Source organism: Cebus imitator, unplaced genomic scaffold (genome assembly GCF_001604975.1).
Source record: "Cebus imitator isolate Cc_AM_T3 unplaced genomic scaffold, Cebus_imitator-1.0 Scaffold77, whole genome shotgun sequence".
In the NCBI taxonomy this organism is placed as follows: domain Eukaryota; kingdom Metazoa; phylum Chordata; class Mammalia; order Primates; family Cebidae; genus Cebus; species Cebus imitator.
In genome coordinates, this window is record NW_016107392.1 from 4,517,019 (window position 1) to 4,535,169 (window position 18,151).

General features: G+C 34.1%; 1 protein-coding gene across 9 annotated transcripts in view; it reads right to left on the minus strand.

The window, feature by feature from the left end:
- Positions 1–18,151, minus strand: part of MKLN1 (muskelin 1) — a 417,215-nt gene that overhangs the window by 79,252 nt on the left and 319,812 nt on the right. For 6 of the 9 annotated variants that reach the window (XM_037739984.1, XM_037739988.1, XM_037739989.1 and 3 more), the window contains 2 exons: positions 11,555–11,632; positions 7,937–8,023 (listed from right to left, as the gene is read on the minus strand). In XM_037739984.1, coding sequence (XP_037595912.1) covers positions 7,937–8,023; positions 11,555–11,632 — 165 coding nt within the window. The remainder of the gene's footprint in view (positions 1–7,936; positions 8,024–11,554; positions 11,633–18,151) is intronic. The other 3 variants (XM_037739986.1, XM_017532631.1, XM_017532636.2) reach the window with 1 other exon arrangement.

Sequence of the window (18,151 nt, forward strand, 5' to 3'; positions counted from 1 at the left end):
GTATGGCAGGATGCAATGACAGACCAAAAAAAAAAAAAAAAAAAAAAAAGATGCACATTACATTGAGAAGTACAGTCACATGAATACATTTGTAATAGCAACCAAAACCCATGTTTAGGCACTCCCTTCAAAGGTTTCTTTAAGGAATATCAAGGAAAACTGTATGTGGTACCACATGTAAAAAAATAAAATAAAAGCACTTCCACATAATAGCTACAGAATATTTAAAGGTTCAAATTTTTATAGAAGGGCTCTCCCAAGTGACAAGCAACTCTCCATCAACGTTTTTTTGTGGATACCAAATATTAGAGCTTTGCCTGAGTCTTCATACCTATTCTGATTGAAAAAGAAAAAGGCTTAAACTGCAGGTTCTCAAAATGTGTGTAATGACAGTTACATAACAAGGAATGACCTAACACAATGGACATTTATTAATATATTTCTAACTGAGCAGATTTCCACAAAGAAATAAAACAGACATGCCTTTTCTCTCTTCCTAGTCACTGTTCTTTTCCCAGTCGAAACTCAACTAACAGTTGAAGACTCTTCAGTGGAGAGGTACCAGGTACAGGGATTACAATTAATAAAACTGACATACAAATTTAGTAGGACAATATACAACATTCCTTCTCTACCATGGCATGAATAACAAGATTCACTTAGGATGGAAGAAAGCTTTGAAAACTAAAAAGTAAAATTTGTGCCATCATACACCTTTTAAAATGGTTACTGTATCCTTAGAGAAGATGGCAATATGGGGGGAAAAAAAAACTCTACAGACTAAAAAAGGAAAATAAAATTTACATACTAGTAAGTTTCTAACATCTAAGAAAACAAGGTATATGAAACACCGGGAAGCAACAACTGCTTTCAAATATAAGCCATGTTAAATAAGCTGAAATTAACTTTATGAAGTTTTATTCTAATTAAGGTATTCTTAACATTAAAAAAAAAAAAATTCAATAGACAGATTCTTGCTCTGTCGCCTGGACTGGAGTGCAGTGGCACAATCATAGCTTACTGCAGTCTCAGACTCCTGAGCTCAAGCCATCCTCTTCGAGCCTCAGCCTCCCACAGAGCTGGGACTACAGGCATGTGTCATCATGGCTGGCTAATTAAGAAATACATATCTTGTAGACACAGAGGTCTTGCTATGTTGCCCAGACTGATCTTGAACTCCCAGTCTCAAGTGATCCTCCCACTTGAGCATCCCAAAAATCTGGCATTATAGGTTTGAGCTACCACGTCTGGCCAGTGTTCTTAATTTTCTGAGTTAATAAGAGTCTCTTTGATTATGTGAAGCCATGGATTCTCTTCCTAGAAAAAATTTGCAAACAGACAAAATGTTGCACTAACTTCAACAGATAAAGAACCCTTGTGCTAAAAAACTTCAAAATGCATTCTACAAGTAGTAACTGGGCTTCTTTAAACTATATTTTACTACTTACGTACCAGTTTTGTTAAGATGGAAGTTCCTGGTTGTTCAAACTCTGCTTAGAGATAGTTTTATTCTTTTTTTTTTTTTTTTTTTTTTTTTTTGAGACGGAGTTTCACTCTTGTTACCCAGGCTGGAGTACAATGGCGCGATCTCGGCTCACCGCAACCACCGCCTCCTGGGTTCAAGCATTTCTCCTGCCTCAGCCTCCTGAGTAGCTGGGATTACAGGCACTCGCCACCATGCCCAGCTGATTTTTTTTGTATTTTTAGTAGAAACGGGGTTTCACCATGTTGACCAGGATGGTCTCGATCTCTTGACCTCGTGATCCACCCGCCTCGGCCTCCCAAAGTGCTGGGATTACAGGCGTGAGCCACCGCGCTTTATTCTTTACTATTAAACCTATCTGATCTTCATCAACAAAATTCTTATACGCATTTTAGCATTCTGTCTCAAAAATATTATAAATACATTTAGGGTTTCCCTTCCTTTCTAAGGCACCAACTATATAAAAAATTAAACAAATATACCAAAATCACATTTGTTTTTTAGAATGTGGAATTATGAATTACATTTTCCCCTCAACACTGCTTTTCAAATTGTTTTAAACTTTTTCAAAAAGTTTTACATTACTTTAAAACATTTCCATAGTGAAATTTTGTCAAATCATACAAAAAAAACAGAAAAGAAAGTTCCTTTGACTTATATAAAATTCTCTCAGCATAATCATTGTATGCTGCATATTAATACATGGCATATCAAATGCATGTTATATAAATAATATATGCATATAAAAATACATTATTTCACTGAATTCTCATAATTACTTAGTTTATTATCACCATTTTAATCAATACAATTCACTCAAAATCAAACAAAAAGTCAGGGGCAGAGCCACGATTCAATCTTAGGGATGTCAGATACCCATCTTCCCTTTCCACAAACTTAACACCTAACTATTATATTCGGCTGCCACATCATTAAGATCTGACTAGAAAGGTTCTTTCAAAGATTTATGATAAATACAATCTCTTTGAAAGTGACTAAGATCAACCTCATAATTAATATAACTGCTGATCAGTAACAGGGCTATGATAGCTAAACGATTAAATAAATACTTATAGTATATGAAAGCCCTCAGTAAACCATGCTACTAATAGTCATAATAGAAACACAGAGGGAATTTTAGAAAGAAAACCCCAAGGATATACCAGATTCTCCACTTGTGCCCAAACCAAGTTCAGAAAGCAACATATTTTACTTTAACAAATGAAATGCTCTATATTTAGTTTTTATAAAGCAACAAATTGTACTTTAACAAATAAAAAGCTCTATATTTAGTTTTTCTACCTAGATCCCAAAGTAATGATAATTACAGCTTTAGGAAGCACAGTCTAAATGGCATAAGTGAACAAGCAGAATCCGAAAATTTAAATATGTTCAAATATAACAAATAAAATAGATCCACCACAGAAAATATTAGTATAAGAAATGACATCATGACCTGATCTACTTATCAAGGTTTATGGCAGTATCTGAATACACTTTCTAGGTAAATATATTTCTTTCTACTTAAAGGAAAATGAATTTTAAAACTTGATTCAATCCAACAAATATTTAGCGCACGTCTACTCCATACTAGGCTCTATAGTCATAAAAATAAATAAGCCAAGATCCTTGTCCTTCCCCACTCAGTAAGTCCACGGTGGCAGGGAAGCTGGACAGGCAGCAATGGTATACACAACACCTATGTGAACAACTCTAAAACAATGTGGAAATTACTGCAGTAATAATAGTTTGAACAGTATTATGTAAACGTAGAGGGAATTATTATTCTGCTTGGATCCATCTCCTGAACCTCAAACTAATACATCCAACTGTTCACTTGACATACCTATGTGGACGTCTAATTGGCATCTCAGATTTGCCTAAAATCAAGTTGCCAACAACCCCCCATATTGGATCCACTTGTTTTATCCAACTTAGAGAATGATTACACCACTTTTCTAGCTGTTCAGGTCAAAACTTTAAGTCACCCTTAACTTTTTTTTCTTACACTCCTCACCCAATTCATCAAAAAATCTTGTCAGCTCTATATACCTTTTAGAATACATCCAAAATGTGACCAATTTTCAACATTACTACTACCATTCTAGTATAAAGCAATGCTATAATCACTTCTCAGGGAGCAATAGGTTCCTTAAAGGACTTGCTGCCCTTCATTCAATTTGTTCTGTTAAAATGCAAGGTAAGTTCATAGCACTTCTTAAACCCAACCATGGCTTCACATTTCACCCTGGGCAACAGAGTAAAACCTCCGTCTTAAAGTAAGAGAGAGAGTGTGTGTGTGAGTGTGTGTGTGTGTGTGTGTGTGTGTGTGTGTGTGATGAATCTTCTCAGATATAATGAACCTTCCCAGAGTGAGAGTGTGTGTGTGTGTGTGTGTGTCTGTAATGAATCTTCTCAGCTATAATGAACTTTCCCAGAAAACTATATAAGACAAAATTTTGCACACCATTTCGAGACTATCATGGTGTGATAAAAACTTATTCATGAAGCTTCATGTAAACAAACATGAAATATCCAAAGGATAGAGAACAGAACAAAAAATTGACACAAATGCCTAGCTGAAACAAAAGATTGGGAATGCCAAGGTGTGAAAGTTGGATTTTTGAATAGTGTTTTCTGGTTTCTTTTGTTTTCTCTTGATCAGATTCCTGGATTACCCACACTCACAACCAGAGACCTGTTTAAATTTAACCTGAACCTTAATTTCAGAGTCTTGTGAAAGTTCAGAGCTTTTCCTATTGAGTCTCAGAGCATCTTTCCTCACATTTCTGTTTCCAGACACTGGAATCCAAACCTAATTGTCTCACCAGTTTCTACCAAGAAAATAAATAAATAAAAATCAACTCCCGAATCAATTTTACTAGAGAAAACTTCTAAGAATTTGGTGAGTAAAGAGAGAGTCATGTCATGAAATGTGGCATTCTGCCATCCTGCTGGCTCTACTACCACTTATCTCAAGCTTGTCCAACCTGCGGTCCATGGGTCACATGCAGCCCAAGATGGCTTTCAATGTGGCCCAACACAAATTTGTAAACTTTCCTAAAACATTATGAGACTTTTTTTGTAAATTTTTTTTAAAGTTCATCAGCTATTATTAATGTATTTTATGTGTTGCCCAAGACAATTCTTCCAACATGGCCCAGGGAAGCCAAAAGATTGAACACTCCGATTTATCTCTTTCTATTTCTTGCTTCCTTTCTCTGGTCCTAAGACAACAATTTTTCTTATTGTTACAAAAATAGTTCCTTCTACAATCAGGTCTCTGTATTTTAATTTGTACTCCAAAGCACCTTCACAAATAAATACAGTTCTCTTCCTAAAAAGAATGATATTGAGTAAAATTTTCTCAAACTTACAATAAATATTAAGTAGAAATTTTTAATAATATATTTTAAATAAGAAAAATTTAAATCACTGGTAGAATTGCATCACCAGACATAAATGTCAATATTTTGGTATGTGTCCTTCTAGTCATCCCTTCTACAGTGAATGATAAATTCAAAAGGAATCAACACTTCTATCCCTATTTCTCTGCCAAGATATCAAAATGTGTACAAAAGGTTTCAGATAGCTCTTCTTTGAAACATATTTTTGAATGTAAAAAGCACGCACAAGAAAAAATAGAAGACGAATTCCATCTCCAAATGTCTTACATGCCATCTCTATTACTCAAAGCAAGGATCACCTGAATCTGGTAAAATCCTTTCGACTTCAATGTTCACATGTAGATAGTACTGTTTTCACACTATACGTGGCAATGGTAACATACTGAAAAGCATGATAACTTGAGTAATGGACAACTGTATATTAAATGCCCACCCATGATTCCTTTTAAAAGCTGAAAAATCTAGTTCTGTCATCAACCATGGGCCTAAATAAAGTTTCACCAAGAATTCATAACGATTAAAAGAAAACACTCCAAACGGGAGCAAAATGGCTCTAACTAAAAAATTCCTCTACTAACAGGATGATTCTCTAGATTTTCTATGGTAGAAATATTGCTTAAAAGTGTATTTCCAAAGTACATCTGTAACTTTCTACAAACCAGTGTCAATACTGAAATGGGGATATAGGTTGAATTTTCTTTATACCCCTTTGCTAACCTATAATAAATCTTTAGAAGCTATCAAAAAGAGATTACTCCTTTAAAGGTCCCATCTGGAGTAAAATTCTGTGACTGTAGTAGTCATTGTCGGTACGCTTTCTTATAATTTCTAAAGTAAATCTAGTAGTTACTCAAATAACATTCTCCTCTCCGAGGTGTTTTTTTGTTTTGTTTTGTTTTGTTTTTTGAGACAGGGTCTTGCTTTGTTGCCAGGCTGGTGTGCAGTGGTGTGATGATGGCTCACTGTAGCCTCCAACTCCTGGGCTCAAGCAATCCTTCTGACTCAGCCTTTTGAGTAGCTGGGACTACAAGCATACACCACCACACCCAGCTAACTTTTTTATTTCTTGTAGAGATGGGGTCCCACTATGTTGCCCAGGCTCATCCTGAAGTTTTGGGATCAAGTGATCCTCCTGCTTTGGCTTCCCAAAGTGCTGCAATTATAGGCATGAGACATCACTGCACCTAGTTGAAATATTTTTTTTAAAGGGAATAGGGGTAAGGACCTGCCCATCAAGAGTTTGCTGAAATCCTACCCCTAATGTATAAAACAAAAATATTATAGAAAAATATCTAGGCCTTTATCATGTTATTATAAGTATTTCAAGGATCTCTGACCTGAAAAGTTAGATTTTAATTCTCAATGACTTGCTCACACTAAGTTCTGTCATGACATTTGCCTACTATTTGAATAACTGTTTTCAAATTTCATGGATTATAAAAACAGGAAAATTTTTTGTCTTTCTTACACATGTACTTTACCTATGGTTTTACACATATGGTTCATCTGTCATAATGATTAACGCAGTAAGCACCATGAAAATTCCTTCTGCCCTGCACAGATAAGGTAAGCTTTAAATGTTAAAGTGAACCATATTACTTCTATATTTAAGGAAAGTGCATTTTGCTTTAAAAGGTAAAGGCTCTTTTCAAATCAACATAGATTTAGTATATTATTATAGAATACTATAAGCAAATTTCTTTGAAAGGATGGGTCGGGCGTGGAAGCTCACGCCTGTAATACAGGTACTTTGGGAGGCCACAGCAGGCAGACTGCCTGAGCCTAGGAGTTCAAGACCAACCTGGGCAACATGACAAAACCGTGTCTCTATTTTAAAAAAAGGTATGGGGGTGCATTCAATAACATTTTCCTTGTAGTACTGATAGAGAAAAAGAAACGCATTACAAATTCTACTCTATGTTTAAAAAAGGAGAAAAACTACTGCAGATAATCTAAACATAAACTCTCATGTCTATATTCATAAATTAATTTTTTGGATAAAAAAATTTGTATATAAATCTGGCTCTTTAGCAAATAAGCATATGAATATTTATCATACTCAGGCAGAAACAAGATGCCTAAAACTCTATAGCTGATTCAAATCTATTTCTGTACGGAAATTAGGAGAGAGGGACCAAGATTAAGAAAGCAAATTCCTGTATCTTAAAATGAACCTTTTCCAAAGAGACCCTAACAACACTCTTCAAATCAGTTCAGAGGTTATTATAAAAACTTAGCTCTTAATTTTAAACAAAAAATTATAATTTCTCTTATAAAATTATGAAAATAAATTCAAGAAGATTTAGTAACTACATTGTAACCATTTTTATTCTTATTTTAGAATATGAGTTTTCAGAGCAATTATTTTTATTCCTGAAGCACTATGAGTCAGCATAACACACAGTAAAATTGAGCATTCATTACTCTAGGAAAGAGTGGAATTCTATGCAGTAAAGTTTTCTAAAATCCGATAATAAAATATAACTCATGCTAGAGTCTTGGTATTATTTACTTTTTAAGCTGCTAATCTGAGACCTATTATAATGTTGGCATTAACCTCTAAATATTATAGTATTTAAGTTTTCCTAGGCTGTAGAAACTTAAGAAGAATGTTTGCTACCAAGCTTCAGAACAAAATTTAAAAGGCAGCAAAAAACCAACAATAACAACTAAAACAACTAAATTATTTACAGGCTTGTGAACAGTTTTTAGCAATTAATGGACCTATCAACACTTAGCTGCCTAATTTTAGGAGTTGAAAATATATCTTAGTTCTCTTTTATTCCAGTAACTCTATATTCTCTATTACAATATAAGTGCAACAAAAATCCGGAAATATGCCAGTTTTCCATGAAAATACAACACATGTAAGCTAAACACACACACAAGTGTGTATACAGACACACATAAAAGGCCGCATGTTACACTTTTTTAGGCAATCTAATTTCATTTGTGTAATAGCTCCCCTTTCCTTACCTGCCACTGCCTGGTTTAGATGATACTGTAGCCAATGAAGATTTTGCTTTCTGTTTCAAGTGCTACTCACCTGTTTGAACATCAATAACCATCTGATGGCCTCCTCTCATTCCTGGTCGGTTATCTTCTCCATCACCTTTAGTAGAAATAATAGTTTATTTAAAGGAATAACAAAGAACAGCAGCATACTCAGAGAAAAGTTATTCATAAGTCTGTAATCAGTAGTAAAAATAACCCATATTTATTCTTTCAAAATATTAAGTAAATGGACTCATAAAAGTAACAGTATGACTCAAATCTGTGTTTATAATAATAATCTTGTTTTTTCCGAATGCTTTCAGGATATTAATGAACTTGGAAGTTATTTTCTATTTATTTATGATCAATGCCACAAATCAGCAAAGACATAGAATATCACACAAAAACAAAAATCTCTAAACTACTTGAGTGCCAAAGTGAAGGTTTAAAAACAATTACAAAATTAGATCTCCTGTATATATTCTAGGCATAGTTCATTAGTATAAGGAGCAGTTTTAAAGATCATAAAACTAGTTCCTGAAAACAAAGATGTTATCAAGTTTTATATTAATATTAATTTTGTATTATGTATACAATTATTTTGTATAACTTTTGTACTTTGTATAATTATTTTATATAACTTTGTATAATGTATAATTTTGTGCCAATATTTCAGCAATAAGTTCCCACCTAATTTACCAACTATTTTATGTAAGTACTGACTGAGGAAATCTAAGATTTACTTCACTTTGATTCTTAATCAAAGGCAGGTTAATAGGCAGGTTTCAATATAATCAATAAAACTTTTTAAATTTTCAAAGGAGAACACTATTGTTCAACTCGTAGTTAATCTTACTTTACACCAAATCTTACACAAATAACCTGATGGCTGGGTGCGGTGGCTCACGCCTGTAATCCCAGCACTGTGGGAGGCCAAGTAGGTGGATCACCTGAGCTCAGGAGTTTGAGACCAGCCTGGCCAACATGGTGAAACCGCATCTCTACTAAAAATACAAAAAATTAGCTGGGTATGGTGGTGGGAGCCTGTAATACCAGCTACTCAGGAGGCTGAGGCAGGAGAATAGCTTGGACATGGGAGACGGAGGTTGCAGTGAGTCGAGGTCACGCCACTACACTTCAGCCTGGGCAATGAAAGCGAGACTCTGACACCCTGCCCCTCCAAAAAGGTTATAACTTCGGTTTCAGTAGTTCAAAGATTATAAGATTTGAATGTCTTACTTGGTGTGAGCCAGAAAGCCTAAGGTTTTCTTCATAACTCTTCTATTAAGTGAAATACATTACTCTGGCTAATAAGTTTCCCTGTATTGGCTTTCTCCAAATGTAAAATTGAAAATATCTTATTTTATACTAATTTCACAAAGGTGCTATAAAATGACTGAAATGCCAGTTCTTACATACAGAAAATAAGATACAAAACTGAAGCTTTTCATTACTACTGTAGTCAACGGCTAATCATTCAGAAGTTCCCTGAAAATCCTGTCTCCTAACAGTTAAGCCCTTAGATCATGCAATTTATTATCATTGAAGCTTTGTCTTTTTCTTCTTTCCTTCCCCCATCAGTCAGTATTGCCGATTTTAAGAATAGATTTTAAAAAGCATATTCATCCCTTAGAGGTCTGAGGGAAAAAAGCAAGCACTCAAATGAATTCATTTTCAGTATGTTTGCATTTTACGTATTGAATCCATTAGTTTGCAAATACACAATTACAGTCTGTTTGCTATAATATGTGTGTCTCTGAAGAAAATTATCTCATACATGACTGATTAAATAGGAGAATGATGTTCATGTGACATCAATTATGGAGGTTCTTAAGCAATTTTCCCCTGCATATTAATGTGTAACACTATCAGGAGAAAGCTTTCTCACAACTAAAGAAAAGTCCTTAGCAATATATGAAGACCACAATGAAAAAAGCTCAGTATCCATAGAATTGCCTTCCTTTAATGTAAATAGCTGCATTAAGAAATTGCTACGCTTTCCACTATGTTAACTATCTGGCAAAGCAGTTAGTACAGATGGAAGAAGTGACAAAAACTTCCCCCATATATGAAAATAATGGATTCATGAAGAAGACTATACTCTGGATCAGATTTCAAGTTTTGATGAAAACAGTCTTTATTAGAAGTGAATGCCCTCTAGGATCTACATTTCAAAGATGAAGGCATGAGCCCACAGCATAAGTCTCTAAACACACTATGATGTTCGATATAAATACCTTTAAAGATTTAAATGTACTGATATTTATTTTTATTACAATTATTACACTAGTTTTTTTTGAGACAGAATCTTGCTCTGTCACAAGGCCCCAGGCTGGAGTGCAGTGGCGCAATCTTGGCTCAGTGCTATCTCCACCTCCTAGGTTCAAGCAATTCTCCTGCCTCAGCCTCCCGAGTAGCTGGGACTACAGGCACATGCCACCACGCCCAGTTAATTTTTGTATTTTTTAGTAGAGATGGGGTTTCACCATGTCTCAATCTCTTGACCTCGTGATCCACCCACCTCGGCCTCCCAAAATGCTGGGATTACAGGCGTGAACCACTGAGCCCGGCCAATTACACTAGTTTCTATTAGTACCTGGTTATAAAGTTCACCGGATTTGGAATGGTCTTCAGTCTTTCTATTTATCTCCTATTCCCCGCTAGGTTTAGCAAACAATTTTGCAGAATTTAAGGTTTTCAGGAACACGCATATGGCATTACAACACGGCCTACAATTTTACACAGTACCTCTATCAAAGCAGTTTATAATGATACTCTGTGTAAAAACTGCCCAACCTTCTATTATGGCAGTAAAACAAAAAGGTTTAAAAAGATAATTTTAATATAATAAATGAATTTTGCCACCTAGTTAAGGAATGTATGTCTTGCTTTAAACATTTCATTTGCTTTTTATTTATTTTGTTGTGGTTTTTTTTTTTTTTTTTTTTTTTTTTTTTTTTTTTTTTTTTTTTTTTTTTTTTTTTTTTTTTTTTTTAGACAGAGTATCACTCTGTTGCCCAGGTTGAAGTGCAGTGGTATGAACACAGCTCACTGCAGCCTCAACCTCCCAGGCTCAAGCTACCCTTCCACCTCAGTACCGTAAGCAGCTGGGACCACAAGTGCCTGCCAATATGTCAGGCGGGTGTGTGTGTGTGTGTGTGTGTGTTCAGATGGGAGTCTCGCTCTGTCTCCTAGAGAGTGCAGTGGTGCAATCTTGGCTCACAGGTTCAAGCAATTCTCCTACCTCAGCCTCCCAAGTAGCTGGGATTACAGGCATGCGCCACCACACCCAGCTGGTTTTTGAATTTTTAGTAAAGACAGGGTTTCACCATGTTGGCCATGCTGGTCCTGAACTCCTGACTTCAGGTGACCTACCCACCTTGGCCTCCCACAGTGCTGGGATTACAGGTATGAGCCACCACGTCCAGCTGTCTAGCTGATTCTATGTAGAGATAGGGTCTCACTATGTTGTCCAGGCTGACCTCAAACCCCTGGGCTCAAGCAATCTTCCTGCCTCAGCCTTCAAAATACTGGGATTTCAGGCATGAGCCACTGCACCTGGCCAAAATCTTTTTTATTAACAGAGTGCTATGACACTTGAACTACCTTGGGAAAACCGAAGACTGAGACATTAAAGAAAAAGAACTACAATCTAGAAGGTATGGCTTACCTTTGGTACTTTTGGGAATGATTTGACTCCATCGCGGCTTATATTCCTGTTGACTGATATATTGATTGAACAAGCCATCTGTAAATATTGAAGAATGAGAAAGAATTACACCTTAACTACTTACATTATTATAGAAAAAAATTAGAATTTAAAAGACTACTTTCAGAGAAATTACTAATATGTCACTAATATAAAAGCACATTTTCATAAAATATGCATAATTTCAGTTTTACTGTATGCTACCCCAAATATAAAGAGTCAAATATTGACTGACACAAACATGCAAACAAACTGCTTTTAGGGGAAGCTTATATTAAATGTATTATGTTTCCCATCATTATTGCATTGCACCTATTAGATACAAAGGCATTGCTGCATTCAATGGACAAGCATGTGACATTTCCAGAGGGTTAGAGACCTTAAAAGAAGGAGAAGGGAGTCAACTAGGAGGGGAAAAAAGGTTAAAAGACAATTTAAGGTTGTAAAATAGGTGCAGGAGAAAATAAAAATAAATAATTTGAATAAATGTTCTACTTCATTGAAAAAAGTTTTTGTGTATCTTTAAAAATCATTTCTAGTATTATAATAAGCGGGAAGAGGAAAGGATAACGATTAGGATAATTATATTTTAATTTCTTTTTGTGATCTCCTACCATTGTCTTTATTTCAACTATGAAATTCTTAATCTTTACATCCTGAATAACATGGCTTCATTGCAACCGAATCTCTTTCCCCCAACAGTGCTTTGTGCCAGTACTTTTTGTCACTCATATCCAAGAAAAATTGAGAAGAAAACAGACCTCCAACAATTTTGGTCTAGGCCCTTATGATATATTTTCAGGAAAAGGGAACACTAACATGTGAATTCCATTATTATACAGTTTTGAGTACAAAACTACATAGAGATAAAAGTACTAATAGTAGAAATAGAACTATACTTATGGAACACTTACCAAATGTTAGAATTTATGCTGTCTCATCTCATTTAATTCTAAAAACAATCATATGAACTACACATTATCATCTGCATTTTATAAATACAGAAATGTGTATTTAGAAAAATTAAGAAACTTAACCAAAATCATACAGCTCTTAAATGGTAGGGCTGGGACTACAGTTCTATCATGCCTTCCCTACTCTTGATTCTACTGTATCGACAAACTCTTAATCTACTTCTTAAGTTGTTACACTAGTTACTATAATGGTATGGAGACTGAATTCCCTATATACATCCCTACATATATACATAAATAATTATGAGGCCCTAGTCACATGGCCCTCAAAAAAGATTAGTTTAAGAACAGTATGGAACCCAATTTTGGCTAATGAAACATGAGGAATCTTCTGGGAGACTTCTAGGCAATTCCTCCTTACTTCTAAAGAGGCATTCAGAGAAGAAAAATCTACTTTTATTCCTCTGGAATATCTGCATGCAGTGTATACAAGTGTTAAAGCCAATTTGTCGAAGTACAAGAATGAAATTAATTCTATAACGATGACACAGCAGAGAGAAAGAAATGATCACTGTCAATCAACCATGAAATCCACCTTACCTCTGGACTTCTTGCTATGTGCTACAATAACATTTCCTTACTTTTTAAGCTAGAAGCCCTAGCTTTTACAAACACCCAAACAGATCATAATTTATAAAGTTGCTTTTACTATAAATTCTGTCATGTGACTCAATTTAAAAGTCAAACTGTTTTCTGTGATTTATATATTCACAGGAGGCCAAGCAGTTTAGAGCACTCTCCCTAATCTTTCTTTTCTGCGTAACTATGAAGCTCAGTTGTAACCAACCCTTTTAGCTTTCAAGACTTGTCAGCTGGCTTCACCCGGAAACCTCCATCCTACAGACACACACATCAAATTTCTTTTTTTCTTTGTCTTTGAGACTTCCCAGAATTCTTGCAAAAAATAAGTCAATAAATACTGTAAACATTAAAGCAAAGTAAAGGTTAAAAAAAATATTGCTTTTAGTACCTTGTTTTAATGTAAAAGAGCTTCCTACAACTTTCACAATCTAAAAACAAAATGTTGACACCTCTGCACCCCAAATAATCTCACCATGCTCCCTATTATTTCTAATTCTTGAAAACTCTTGCTAAGAAGGCCTTCTGCCTTGGTAGGCTTACTTTAGATATATAATTCAGCAAAAAACTCAGTCTCTCTATTGAAACAATAATGACATTCTCACCTATAAAAATGTAACAACATCTATTACAGTGTTTGAAAATTTCAGAAACAAATTATTAAGAAATTTAAAGATGCCTGTGAACCATGTGAGTTCAAAAAGTTATTTCTGTTTAAAGAAGTCAGGCGGTGCTAATATTTCTTTAAGTCTATTTTTGATAAAAATCTAAAGCAAGAGATCAAAACAGTTAGATAAAATTAAAACTATCCAAAAGAAGTTTAAATATCACTAGGAGAAAGCACATTAAGAAGTAGTTGTTAATAATTTTTAAGCTATTTAACTAGAATCTCCAGGTCCAGTGTCACTTCATTTTTTTTTCCTATAACTCTACTAAATACATTTCATACAGTCCTAACTGAGCACAAGCTGTTCTTTTCTCCAATAACAAAGGATACTTTCTTAAAAAAACACATGATGGCCCAGCCTGATGGCTGACAATTGTAATTCCAGCATTTTGGAAGGCTACGGCAGGAGGATCACTCAAGGCCAGGTGTTCAAAACCAACCTGGGCAACACAGAGACCCTGCCTATACACACATGCATGCACACACAAACAACATGATTTAAAAATGAGACTTAGAACGCTTTTAGCAAAAGGGAAAAAAAAAAGTTCACATTTTTTGCCCAGAATTAAAAACAAAACAAACAAAAAATATGCACATAGATTATAATACGGCTGCTTAGTTGTAGGTATTTATATTTGATAAACTCAAATTTTATCAAATTTGATATTTCACCAAAATAGAGATTACATATAAAAGAAATAATTTAAAATGCATTTATAGGTAAGTAACTTATAGAGCACAATCCTTTTTGACCATTCAAGAATAATGGTCAAAAAGAATTTTTAAGAAACCAATTTCATCAGTTTGTTTAAATTCTGAAAAAAAGAACAGTATTATACCAGTAATAATATAATAATTAATATTAAGACACTGAACCAATAAATATTTACTAAGACAGTAAAGCTTAGAGATAAAAAGTATGGATTTTGGCACCAAACTACCTGAATTCAAATCTTAGCCCTGTTACTTCCTAAATACATGGTCTTAAGCAAATTAATCATTCTGATATATGAAATAGAGATAACAATAATACTTACCCTAGAAGATAAGTATAAAAATTAAATAAATTCATGTAGTCAAAGGCCTAGGAGAATAGATGGCACATTGTCAAGCTCTCAGATATATGTTACTGATGATGATGATGATGATGATGATGATAATGATGTAGTGTTTGGAAATGTGCTTGGCAGAAAATTAACAATCTTTTATGTACAAAATGAGAAATATAGCACCAAGGTAAATAGGAGTTAAGAGGAGGAAGGAGTGATTCCGTGAGAATATAACAAAAGAAGATACTTTAGAAGAGCTGGCTTTGAAGAATGCACTGGAACTGAATTATATGAAAAGGAAAGTAACAGAAAAGAGAATATAGCATAAACAAAGGCACAAAGGCATAAATGAGCCAAAATTATGAAAACTAAACAATGTTTCAGAAAGAGGCAGTTGGGAAAGGTGAAAAAAGAGTGAGATTTTGTATTATAAGCACTGCTGAGAAGAAACAGAATCTTAAAAGGGAAAGAAGATATTATAAGGAAAACTCTTGCTATCCTGGAACACAGCTCTAGCTTCTAACTCACAAAAAGCTTCTAAAATTAGAAACAATGCACCACATTCAAAGATTAATAATGTTAAAAAGAATCAAGCCAGGAATTATACCATGATATAAAAAGGAAAAGAAAGAAATTTTTTAGAGTAGCAAATGAATCTGATTCAACAGAAAGATGTAGCCATATAGATGAAAGTAGCCAAATACCTTTCCACAAATAAAAAAAAGGAAGCAACTCTCTCTATAAAACATGAGCACTGATTACAGATATAAGCAGCTGGAAAGCAGAGATCTAAATAGTTGGAAAAGAAATGGTAAGACAACAAAGGATACAGAAACTGAATTGCCAGAGATAAACACAGGAATAAAAAAATTGAAAATATCAGAGAACTGAAGGTCAGAGTATAAGAAAGAGACATTAAAAACAATATAGTAGTAGAAATGAGATAGTTTAGAGAAGCTTAAAATATTAAACAGGAATATGCAGTTAAAAAAGATAAAGGAGAAAATAAAAGAAATTATAGACAGACAAAGGCAACATATATTTAACTGAAAGAAAACCAAAATAGACAATAGTTAACAGGGCTACTACACTGGAGTTTCAGACAGCCTTGTTAATGTAACTAAAAAAATAATCTAAAACAAATATAAAATATTTAAATGGCCAGAGGGAAAAAGATTATATTTAAAAAAACAGCAGTTGAAAGTGACAGCACATCTCTCAATAGCAACAATGGAAGCTGGTTAATAACAGTGGAATTACATTCAAAATGTATTTCAAGAAAATAAGTGCCAATCTGGAATTCTACATCTAGCAAAAATACCCTCCCAGAAAGGAGACAAAATTTTCAGGCCAGCAATTCTGACAGAGTGGAACTGCATTATAGAAGAAAGTCTAAAGGTGGGCTTATAGCACAGGAAATGAACATAATCCTAGATAGAAGATTAAAGATGCAAACGATAATAAAGAGAAAAAAATCAGTAAATAGTTGGGTAAAATTAATGAACAATTGCTATATAAAATAAGACTAATATTTTATAGGGTCTTTGAACATGGTATCAAAATAAATGACAACAATAGAGCAATTGACAACAGTAGAACAACAAATTAAAGGTGAGACTATCAAGCTGAAAGTCTACTAAATCCACACATGGGAAGAGAGAAAAGGCACTGATCAATTTTGTTAAGGCAATCATAAATACCTGTTGTAATTTCTAAACTCACCACAAGTCAAATGATTTATTAATAAAATAAAAATTTCTTCAAATAAGTTTGTTATATTTAAATAAAATTTATAAGAGATATTTCTCTTAAAAGGGATAAAGGTTGAAAAGATGGAAAAGATATGCCATACAAATAAGAAATGAAAACAGATCTTAATACAATTTAAACCTTAATGCAAAAATATGTCTAGAGATACAAATGTACTTCATAATAAAAGATTTAATTCAAAATAATTTAAAATTTGTTAGCCACTAAAAACATGGCATCAAAATGTGTAAAGTAAAACTGGCCCAACTGTAAGAGACATACAATTCCATAATCACAGTGGAAAGTGTTAACATCTTTCTCAGTAATTAAGAGAATCAGACAGAAAACTCTTATTGATAAAAAAGATTTGTGCAATATGTTTAGCAACTCTGATCAACTGAGCAGATATACAACACTGCTCCAACGACTAAAGAATTCACATTCTGTTCAAATACATATGATAATGTTTATAAAAATTGAATAAGCTGGGCTATACAGCAAGTCTCATTAAATTTCAAAGGACTGGAAACATACAGGATATGCACTCTGGCCCCTATGCAATTATGCCAGAAATCACTAACAAAGAAAACAACTAGTAAATCTCCACAAATTTGTAAATTAAAAACCACTGTTCTTCCAAAGAGCCACTTCATTTCATAATGAAAATACTAAACTGAACAAAAATAAAAATACTTTGTAACACAACTAAAGAACAAGAGGAAATTTTATACATTTAAATGTATATAAGGGAAATTTCCAAAGTCTGAAAACTAATGAGCTAACCACCTAGCTTAAAAAGCTGTTATAAAAAGACAGCAAATTAATCTCAAAAAGAGAAGGAAAACAGTAAATACAGAGTGTAAGTCAGGAACACACGAAATAACAGAAAAGATGAACAAACCAAAAGCTGATTCTCTCAAGAAACTAGTGAACTTGATAAACTTGTGCTATATATATAATTCAAGATAAGTAACAAAAAAAGGGACATCTCAAGAAACCCTGCTAACACTAAACTGATAATAAGAGGATATTAGGTATACCTTAATACCCATAAGTTTGAAATTTTAGACAAAATAGACAATTTCCAGGAAAATATCATTTAATAAAGCTGAACCAAACAAATAACAACTCTGATTAGTCCTATGATGTTTAAAGAAATTAAATTGATAGATAAAGACACTCCCATCCATCAAATTTCAAGCACAGACAGCTTCACTGGAAACTTTTTTTTAACCAAGTATACAATAAAGAAGTAATTAAGCTGGGCATGGTGGCTCATATCTGTAATTCTAGCACTTTGGGAGGCTGAGGCTAGGGGATCACTTGAGCCTAGAAGTTCAAGACCAATGTGGGCAACATGGCAAAATCCCATCTCTACAAAAAATAAGCTGGGTGTGGTGGTGCATGCCTGTAGTCCCTGCCACCAGGGAAGTTAGGTAGAAGGATCACTTGACCCCAGGGAGGTCAAGGCTGTAGTGAGCCGTGACTATGCCACTGCACTCCAGCTGGGGCAACAGAGAGAGACTGTGTCTCAAAAAAA